This window comes from Lagopus muta, chromosome 1, assembly GCF_023343835.1.
Source record: "Lagopus muta isolate bLagMut1 chromosome 1, bLagMut1 primary, whole genome shotgun sequence".
In the NCBI taxonomy this organism is placed as follows: Eukaryota; Metazoa; Chordata; class Aves; order Galliformes; family Phasianidae; genus Lagopus; species Lagopus muta.
The window spans coordinates 34,975,800-34,986,479 of record NC_064433.1 but is presented as its reverse complement, the minus strand read 5'-3'; the positions used below and the strand labels follow the sequence as shown (position 1 = coordinate 34,986,479).

Genomic DNA, 10,680 nt, shown 5'->3' with positions numbered 1-10,680 from the left:
TGCTCCATGCCAGGATTCACAGAGCCAAGCTGTCAGCATGCTGTAGAGACAAATCCCACTGCCTTTAAAATCCTCAGTCATGAACAGCAGATCTCTAACTTTTCCTGTAATTTCTCATTCAATGAAAAATATGTATTTTGGAAACAATGGAAATGTACCAGAATTGTAAGTCAACTGCACAGCAGGGAAAACAATACTGGCTGCTGCTAAACAACTGAAACCCCTTCGTGGATGCTCTTTTTGCCCTGGTTTATGACAAAAAAAAAAAAAAAAGTTTTCCAATTCAAGAAGTTTTCTTATGGCCGTTCTTCTCTAAGCACGATAGGCACAATGAGGAGATAATGCAAGGGAGGCATGACATAAGTGCTAACGTCATACAGTTTAAACTTTCCCACAAAAAGAAACAAATGGCAAATGAATTGCTATTGCTATAGGCTGATAGCTGTGGTATCAAAAGTCCAACATAATGTAGTTGCAAATACAGAGTTGTAAAAACACACACCAGAGAGAGAAAATATTTCATATCTGAAGGCAAAATCAACACCTCTGAGACACCTACACACAAACCACCCCACTCTGTTAATACTTATCAAGTCTTACAGCTGAAGCCTTAAATCTCAGACCTGTGATGGTAACCCTGCCAAGATGCCAACAGACACTGTGCTGTGCTGCCTGTGTGCAGAGCTCATCCAAACAGCTCCTCGTGGCTGTTGGTCTCTATTCCAGGAACACCAAAGCTGCATGGGTTCCTAGTCGCCCTACAGCTGTGCCCAGGCCATGGGCTCCACTCAGCTGGCCCCAGTCCATGTTACCAAGTCTGTACCCAATGCCTGGTGCTGAGGCTGCTCCAACACCACCAAAGGTGAATACTATCCATATATACCACCACTGTAACCTCCCTCCTGGCCCCACCTCACATCAGGCCCAGCTGTGAGGGGAGGTGGGAGATAACACACCATTTGGGCCTGATGGAGAGAATTTGATCCTTCACATACAGGCCTCCAAGTCATGGCCTTTCTCACCCGCCTCACTGGAGACTTTCCACACACAGGTATTTCAGGTTTGGGGAGAGAAGAGCAGCACAAGCATGTCCTATCTCTCCCCCCTGGACTGCCAAGCAAGCTGTATATTTAATTGCTGCTGACCCTCTCAACCCCCTCAGAGCAGGTGGCCCTGGCGTGGCAGGAGCCACTGCAAGGAAACAAAAACCAAGGCAGCACTGAGTCCATGCAGAATTCATTTGGTTAAGTTTTATTCACATGTACAGAGGCAGCAGTGGTTTTAACAATCGAAACAAATATTCCAGTAGGTTTCATTTAGGTAAATCTTCTTTGGCTCGATCAACCATAGAAAGTTCAGCAACTCCCCTTGTGTGGACTGCAGTGTGGTTTTTGCAATGCAAATAGATACCCTGAACCCAGAAGATCAGAATCAAGTGACAATGAACACCAAGACCCAGAGGAGGAGAAGTAAAAAGTCAATAGAACAAACCTAGGAGAAGAGCAGGTTTGAGAAAGCTGTAAGCTGTCTGCAAGGAAGTGTGTCAGAAAGTGTGGTGGTCACTCAGGGATCACTCCTTTTCATAAGAATTGGTTGGAGCAAACCCAACAGAATGTGGGTTTGGAAGGTTCCACGGCAGGAAGGAGACAAAGTTGCCAAAACAAGAACATAATGGGAAAAATGAAGTCAGTGGGAAAATGAGATGGAAATGGCACACAGGAATAAAAAAGGGTACAAACAAACCAGCCTGGGATTAGCTTCACTCATTTCTAACTGCTATACTCTCAGTCTTATGCTGTTCAGCATTTTCATCCTTCCTGCCCTCTTGCAGAGCTGCACAGCATGCTGAGATGAGCTCTCTTCATCAAGAGAGTTATTCAGGAAGCGCATGTATCTCACTTGTAAGCATACAGATATTGAACCAAACTGAATAATTTGGGACAAGGATTGCCCCGAGCACTTAAAACTTGAGGAGCAGGTCTGCATTCTGGTTCAGTTTCACCTTTAGTCCTTTTTCACAAGTCTGCTCAAAATCATTATATCAGCATCCATGCCGATGCAGAATGAATGCTATTACAACTCACTAATAATCATCCCTGTGAGCAGATTTTGCAAATCCCACTCTATCATTCCCACGGTCAAAAATGCAGTAAAAGGCAGACATAAAGACATCTCCTAAAATCCAGAGCGAGCCACTGCGAGTTGGGATGTCAAGAGACTGGAAGCCGCTCATGCAGAAGGTTTGGTCATCGATGGACTCCTGGAAGAGAAAGAACATCTCCTTGCAGTGGCTCTTCTGGCCCTGACCAGGAGCAGAGAGCCAGGAGGACACGCACCTTCACAACGTATTGCTCTGCTGTCAGCTTGTATTCGTGGTGCCCAATGGTGAAGCTGATGTGGGGCAAGCTGGACAGTCTTCTGCAGTCTACAAGAAACTGTATGCAACATGCTGGTTGGCATGTGATTGATTTGCCTTTTTTTAAGTACTGTCCTTTGCATTCAAGCTTTTTGCCACTACTAATGGTGAATTTACTGCAGAGGAGCATTAGGCCAACTCATGGCCCAGCGCTGCTACAGGTCCCACACTGGGTCATAGCAGCTGCACCAAAGCCCCCAGTGCCTCTGAAAAGCATTGCATGCCCTAACGGGACAAGGTGCAGGGCCATTCTGATGCCCCACATGTACAAAACCAAGTTTGTGCCCCACAAATAAGAAGAGAGAAGCAAGGTGTGCTGAGAGGAATCCCTCCAGGTGCCAGACTGTGGTGCGGTCCTGGAGCTGCCTCCAGCCCACACAGTGCCTTATCGAAGGTAACATCACTGCTTCAGGAGAAAAAAAAAGGGAACCATTCAGAAAGCTCATGAGGAACACAGCACTTCACATGTTTATACGTTCATATATTCATACATTACCCTGCACTGGAGTGGGATTTAAAGAACAGAAAAAGGACTGAATGTTGGCATGTCCATTAATTTCTATAAATAATGCATTTGCTTACAGTAACCCAGCAGATCATTTCCTGGCCTCCCAGCTATTTCACCAACCAACCAGCGTGTGAAATGGCACTGCACGATGCTCCGAGCCCAGAGGGATCTTTGAGGCAAACTGTAGCATTTAAAGTCATTGTTAGGGCCTTCCTACAAGGAAGGCACTATTTTTGCTGTTGTTAAATCAACTTAATCAAAATACAGCCATAAATCTTTTGTATACCAAGCAGGTGTCATGCCATTACAGCAAGATAAACAACAGGATAGAGAAGATAAGGGAAAGAGAGCCAGCATAGTGATTTGCAGGATATAAGAAGCATGACATAATTCATTTACATCGTCAGTACATCCAGAGCAAATTAATCCTTTCTGGAAAGAGATAAAAGTTCTGGTAAAATCACTGATGAATGCACCTACTTACACCAGGACAGATTTAAGCCAACACACTCAGCCTGCCTGTGTTTAAAAAAAACCAATGACATAAAGAATGTCTTTTAGGTTTGTTTTTACAGAATTGGAATAAGTGGCTTCATGCTGAAACGACGCATTCCTTGTTTATATAGTATCAATGTGATTACTTTGAAATTACCTATTTTATCTACATCCATGAATATGTCCCGTTATAAAAACAACCTGTTATCAAAACAAACTTTCTAACACGCGTCTGAAAACTTTAATTGAAATGTAAGGTTTAACTGAAAAAGAAATCCAAAGCCCCATCAGTTACACAGAAGCATCTCCAGGTCTCCCCCTCCCAAAGGGAGGCGGATTAAAGCTCGCTTTCTCTCTGAACTTTGCCTCACACACAGGGCAAAAGTAACACTTAATTCTCTCCAAAGTGCAGTGTTGTCATGATAACTGTGGAGTCACCCAGAACTGTAGGCGGTGGTTTTACTTGCAGTACTGGAGTGTGGCAGGATAGAAACTGACTGTGGGAGTCAGCCAAAGGTTGGCAATAATGCATGGAAAAATAAGCAGCCTCCTTCCTGGAGCTGGGTAGGATTAGCCATCAAAGGCTCACTGTCTCAGTGATTTACATATTGCCAGGGCTTGGAAAAGTAACAAGGAGAAGGTATAAAGGGTGGTAGAGGAACATCCTTGCTGAGAGGGCAGCGACCAGCCCAACCTCCAGCAGCCTCAGCTTGTGTAACCCCCAGAGAGAAGTGTGGGGAGCTGGGAGTACAGCTGTGCAGCTGGAGAAGCCATGAAGCAACAAATCCCAGCCACCTCAGCTGACTAGAAGAGGTGGAGGTGGTCCTTGGAAGAACAGAAGTGAGGAGGGGGAGTGCTGGCTGGTGTCAGGAAGGGGGATGCAAGAGGAAAGAGATATTCAAACAATGAGGAAATGCAAGAAAAGCACTGAGCAGGGAGAGCAAGAGGAAGCGAGGTCTGTCCTGTACTCCTGGGGTCCTCCAGAGCCAATGCTGTGAGAAACCTGGATATGTCCCTCCCAGGAGCCCTGGCATGAACCCTCCTGATCTGCAGACAGAGCGGGCAGTGGGAGGTCCATCAGCAGAGCCACTTGGGGCCATAATTAACACACCGTTCCATTGCCATTTCTTTTTAATGTTGATTGGGATGGCCATCAACTCCCTATAGCTCTGGGGAGCCCACAGCTATAGCTGGGGACTCGGCAAGGTAGTACTATTCTGATTTTCCAAAAGAAAATTACCTTTCAGAAAAAATGTGGAGCACGGAACAATTCCTTAAACAGATTCCCCCCAGTTTCCTTACACATCATCACTGAAGAGAACTGGAGAGGAGGTAGACACTGGGAGGAGGGCTGGGGCAACAAGGCAGATGCATCAAAACCAGCACAGCACTGAGTTCAGCACTGTCCTAGAGACAAGGCTTTCTCTGAGACCTTTCTCAGCCATTATTTTGGGTATTTTTTTCTTTTTCCCTCCCTATAAGCTCTTTGCACCAAACACCAGTTTCCCTTTCTCTGGCTGCTTTGTGGTTGCACAGTTATTACCTCTCCAGAACGCGACGGACTTGCCCCAATATACTCCTGTAATCGTCTGATTTGTGATGAGGGACCGGTGATGAGAGAAGTGCCAGAATCAACGATGGCTTCACAGCCATGGGAGCAAAATGCCACCCGGCCCTGGATCTTTATACTGCAAGTGGAGAAGAAGGCATCTTTAAACAAATGGTAAATACACTGCCCCTGAAGCAACACACCACTGCTACCTGACTTCAGAGTCAGGGAACAATCTGGAGAACTGGCTGCCAAGCTTTCTAAGTCTGAAAATACAAGAATGTCTTTTAAAAATGAGAAATAAAAAGAAGCAGCTCTAGAAAGACCCACGTGTGGAACCACTTTTCTCCCAGGACTCCTGCAGCCCCAGTCATTTGCTGATGAACGTCCTCATGGGTCTTCATAGCTTTTATGCAGTACAAACAAAGGGATGTGAACAACTTTGACCAAGGTTCAAAAGAAAGATTAGAGCAAGACCTGGGGCTGGACTCAGTTCATTGGTGCCTTAGCCACTTCCATGAACAGTCCACCAATACGCAGTCTGACTGTTACTGAATCATATTAAAGCATTTTAAAATGCCCTCAAAGAAACCAGCCATCCCTTCCACAGCAGATTCAGAGAGCTGATAGTCCTCAGACTCATCCTGGCAAACCTCCTCTTTGAGACCCACTAAGGAGAAACACTACAGCCTCCTTCATCTGCATTGCTGAGCCTTTCTGCCTCTGTGGACTTTACCTGGGGAGGTGAATTCCACCACGTAGTGCATACATACTTGTTCAGATGTATCTGCCAGTAGCTCTTCTCAGTGACTGGGACCCAGTGAATTGAGCCTTTATAGAGGGAGTGGTCTATGCCCCCCAGGATCAGCTCACCACCATTCTCAGTGTCGTCTCCCCTGGAAGAAGAGCACACATCAGCACAGGCATGGGAGTATGCTGGAGTACAAAAGCTAATCGGTCTTAAAAGGAAAAGACAAACCACAGAGCTTTCTAAATTCAAGCATGGATGGCTGAACCTGATTATTTCTGAATTGTAACTTAATATATCTCAATTCAGAACCTCCAAGCACTCTCTGAGAAAATGTGCTGTGAATTGCCAAGGGCTGACAGCAAGCACTAGGAATACATTGACCCAGTTGCTCTCTCCCCTCAGAATTAAACCTAGACAGATTAGTAGAGCTACAGACAGGTTCATATTAGAGAGCAACATTTTTCTTCTTAAATGCAACCACTTGGGTGTAGCATTGCAATTCTGTTCATCTCCATTGGTAAGAGGGAAACCTCCAGCAGCCCAGCACACTTCAAGTCTGAGTTATGAGCTTTTCTTTTGTCCGTGATCAGTTACAACAACAAACGTCTGTCCAAAAACTGGTGGGCCGCCCCCCACTCCAACATATTTTCCTTTTCACTCCATTTTTCCCATTGGAAAATTGAAGGAAAGAAAAAAATAATGAGAGCAATTACTTTCTGGCACAGAAGATTTACGAAGATGCTCCATTGCCTCTACCAAGAACTACAATGCATTTATGTCTTGCTTGGCCCTGCCACTGCTACGACTGACCGCTTCAGGTAGAAGGAAAAGACTGGCTCCTCCACCAGCTTCTGGTTCATGATGCTGTCAAACACAGGCAGAGCATTGCCCACTGCTAGGGAGGGGTAGCCCAGGCCCAGGACACCGTCAAAGTGGGCAAGGGCAAAGGTCATTCCTGGCTCAAACACGGACTCGCCGAAGTCCTGTCCCTTGATGGAGATGTTACTGATCTGCTCAGTAGGAGAAAAAGAAGAGGTGAAAGAGAAGACGCCATCAGTGCCAATGAATTAGGCACATGTCAGACTCCATACCCAAGGCCGCTCCCAGCTGGAGGCTCACCTGCAGCGTGTCCTTGGCCGCAATGCCCAGAAGCTGCCCGGTGCCATACTGCAGGGAGAAGGGTTCCCCACCGTGCTCGTATGAATCTGACAGAAAGGACTTGAACCTCTGGTGCACCCCTGCACAAAACAGACCACACCTGCACCCCGAGGGAAGGGCCAGGCCGCTCACCTTCTCCCCATATAGAACTGGCTGTGATGCTGGTGAGGAAGCTTTGAGTTTCGGTGTGAAGAAGGCATCGACAGAGGCACAGCTGCCCTGCAGACACCCCATTTTTCTGCTCTCAAATACCTTGGGGGTTATTTTTGGTTTGTAACTCCCCGGGTACATTTTCATGCTTTCTGCTTGACACTGCCCACCCTGTCTGCCACCAGCACAGAGAGAAGCGGGCCAGCAAGGCTTCAGGGCTACTCCAGGCTTTTGCCCTCCCACAAACCCCTGACAATTCAGAGAGCAACACCTTGGCCCTTCCCAAATTTTGTCCACACATGCACATGGCATTATTAGAAAATCAAACGCCAGTTAGATCTTTGCTTGAGTGTGGCCAATTTACCCAGGATGTTGGGAGCATAGGGAACAGGAAGATTTCTTACTGCATGCTTCACTGATGCAATAAACAGAAGGGACCCAAAAGTTGGAGGAGCCAGTGTCAAACACCACGGTGAAGCTCTGAGGCGGTGTGCCAACGCTGATGACTCCGTAGTACTGTGCCTGGGAAGGATAACCCAGTCAGCTCCACCACTGAGGTGGTGAACCCATGATTTCCTCTGGGCCTATTGCAATGAGCAGCTATGAGCAAGTCAGAAACAAATTCTGTTCCACAGACTGTATCTGATGTACTGAGTAAAGTTCATCCCGCGGTTAAAGGAACCACTGACCGTCCTTGGGCATCAGCTGAAGATAGAGATATCTGTGGACACGTGATTGCTGAAGTGAAGAGCTTATCAACATGCAGCATGCAATTGTCTGAGTGCCCGTATCTGGCCATGAAAGAGCACTTTAGCATTAAGAGACTTATTTATAGGATGAAGCATTTCTGGAATTCAAAGGCACAAGTCTTTTGTAACAGTAAGAAGTATTTGAGTATGTATCTTCAAGTGTATGCTTGTTAATTAATACACTGAATACAGCTTGTGACCCTGGAGTTTACAGTCTGAACAAGATAACCATAATGCAAGCACGCGTGCAATGTAACAGAATATTAGAATATCCAGCTGTACAGCAGGGAGCCCTTTCTTTCTGTATCAAACAACCTATAAACTGAGGCAGCCCCCTGTTACTTTAGTAAAAAAATAAAAAAAATAAATCCCAGAAACTTGCAAAAACCCCTCACAAAACTGTTACAGATGCAAGCTGGATATGCTGGGGAAGTAGCTTTGGTTTAGTTATTTCGATAAGTCTAAGAGCAGGTTGAAAACTTTCTGCCTTTGTTCTTCTTCACTCACATCTCCAGCTTATCTGGAGACTTCTTCATAAGCCTCAAATGTCAGAAAGCTCTTTCTGAATAATTCACCTTCCCCCCACTGCCCACAGCAGCCTCTACAACATTTCTGCAGCTTCTCTTTGCTTTAGACAAACATAACAGATGAACCGAAGCAGGAAACAGACCAACAAAATGGACAAAATGCTAAAACCAGAAGAGACACTTACAGAATGGTTGACCTGCTCACTTGCCTGTCTCAGATCCAAGGAAACTCAGATTTTTCCTTTCTCAGCATAGAGACCCAGGTCAGTCACAAATATGCAACGTACATTAGACTCAGCAGACAAAGCAAAAGAATAAAAACTCTACTTGGGTCCTCATTATCACTGATTTATGACTCCAAGTGATGAAATAAATGAGATCTGGGGATCTGTTATAACACGTAAACATACAAGATTCTGATAAATCTGAACTAATCTGACTCTGCCCAGCCTTCACCCCAGACTGATAGACACAAGCATTCCACCTTTCTTTGAAGACCCGATGAAGGCCAAAACAGATCTGTACAGAAATCAAACTCATCACAGAACTACTCCTGATAAATTATATCAGCTTTCTGTCAAGGTCCCATATTAGCCTCTATCTATACACATTGTGTTTTGCAGACCGTTAAACTAATTGTGATGATCTAGTATTTACAATGAGTCTCCTATCTCAAGTCCTACAATGGAGAGACTCTATTTCAAGTGTTGTCCATTTCAAGTGGAAAAAACCTGCCTTCAGTGGAAGGGAGCCCATACAGTTGCATTACCATAACCGTACTTACGTTCATGTAGTCATACAGCCTTTCTGAAGCAGTTCCTACTGACAAAGTGAGATCTGGAGGGAAGCAATAGAGGTGTCTCCGAGCAAAAATGTCAGGGTGATGATTCCTCCAGAATTCCTCCAATTCTCCCTTTTCTTTAAGTTGTGTCTTGATAGATTTGAATCGAACGAGTGGGACCCTACGCAAATAAAAAAACTACATGAAAGCTAACTGAATCTCCTTCCTAGAGTCCTTGTATGCTTTTCTTTGTATCTTTTTGGAGACCCCAGGAGCAATAATCGCTGTCATGCCAGGAGCCAGCTGGAACAGGAGGATCCAGGGAGGTCTGGCACACTCTTACCGTTGCAAGGCCACGGTGAAGGGGATGTAAACCACAGTCAGCAATATGGCCCTCATGGCTTCAGCTGCCCCTGAGTCCAACAACACTCATTTCCTCTGAAGTCCCTTTTTTATACCCCACTGTGAGGAGGGAGCTGCTCGCCAGGTCAATCAATCAGAGGAGGTCAGAGCTCTGGCAGCAAGCGGAGGGATTTGTTCTCAGAGCAAGCACTGGATTGAGCAAATATTGGTGCCCAGAGAAGCTGAGCACAGATAGCCAGGGCACAGTCTAGACCAAAAATATGTTTACTGACAATCATTAGTATCTTTCATGTAATTACAATAAATGGGGGAATCTTGGCTCCTGTTAGCACGGGACAGAGAAGACAGCCCAAGGAGCTGCCTGCTTCCCTCTGCATAAACTATTTTTCAAGCTCGCTTTAATGACAAGAAGGCCAGGAGTGTCAAAGGCAGAGAGAGAAGACAGAACACACAACTGACTCACTTCTACATGGAGCAGTACTGAGCATATGGGCGCTTGGTTGGTTGGTGAGAAGCCATCCTCTAACAACTGAAAATCAATCCCCTATTTACACAAGAGCTCTGGCCCAGAAATAATTATGATTGCCACCCAAGAGAATATGTATAAATGGGCCTTAAAAGTAAAACAGACAGCAAAGCAATAAACAGCCAGTAGTTTTCTCAGCTAAGGCTACTTCGATCCAGAGCTCTGTTGTGCAGGTTCGGAGCAGCTCACTTGGACTGATTCTGTTCCTGGCTGCTCCCACTCCACCTGGCACCAGAGCTTACCTCAGGCTGGCAGGAAAGCAACAGTATTAAAAAGAGAGTGATGTGATGGGCAGCAAAGAGTGGCCCACCAGCCCCCTGGGAGGGGGCTTAGCACCCAGCCTGCTTCCTTATGGGACTTTCTGAGCCTTTGGAATCTGAAAGTGCATGACAAAGAATGAATGACAAAACCTGGCCAAGATAAGGAGTCATCACCTGCTCTACGGGTGATGTTCCAATGAAGAAAAAAGAACAAACATACAACATTGGTGAGCGAAGAAGGGATCTAAATGCCAGCCACAGATTTAAAATAAATCTATATCAGATGATTTGCAGCAATTAGCGAGGACTGTTCTCAAAACTGTTTCTTCGAGCTTCTTGCTTTAATACACCAGCCTGACCAAAGAGAGAGTTTTACAATGTAGAGCTCTCAGAAAGCAGCAGCACTGTTCACAAACCCCTCCCATACCCTCCATGCACAGTAGAGCC

The 10,680-nt window shown here is 45.7% G+C and overlaps 1 protein-coding gene across 1 annotated transcript; it reads right to left on the bottom strand.

Moving 5' to 3' along the window:
• Nucleotides 1–1,252: 1,252 nt before the first annotated feature.
• LOC125700036 (cathepsin E-A-like) lies at nucleotides 1,253–9,494 on the bottom strand. The gene is made up of 9 exons (XM_048960206.1): nucleotides 9,428–9,494; nucleotides 9,088–9,265; nucleotides 7,432–7,549; nucleotides 6,839–6,957; nucleotides 6,530–6,729; nucleotides 5,742–5,864; nucleotides 4,963–5,107; nucleotides 2,337–2,435; nucleotides 1,253–2,260 (listed from the first exon to the last, which is right to left on the bottom strand). Exons 1-9 carry the CDS (start codon nucleotides 9,481–9,483, stop codon nucleotides 2,084–2,086), a joined length of 1,215 nt encoding a protein of 404 aa, XP_048816163.1. The 5' UTR covers nucleotides 9,484–9,494; the 3' UTR covers nucleotides 1,253–2,083.
• Between the last annotated feature and the right edge of the window lie 1,186 nt (nucleotides 9,495–10,680).

What these genes read in the sequence shown, in the direction of transcription:
- LOC125700036 (XM_048960206.1), bottom strand. Translation starts at nt 9,483, where the DNA reads ATGAGGGCCATATTGCTGACTGTGGTTTACATCCCCTTCACCGTGGCC. An exon ending in TTTTCCTTCTACCTGAAGCG is followed by an intron (nt 5,865 to 6,529) that starts GTCAGTCGTAGC and finishes CTCTTCTTCCAG; the next exon opens with GGGAGACGACACTGAGAATG. An exon ending in TGGCAGATACATCTGAACAA is followed by an intron (nt 5,108 to 5,741) that starts GTATGTATGCAC and finishes CTCCACTTGCAG; the next exon opens with TATAAAGATCCAGGGCCGGG.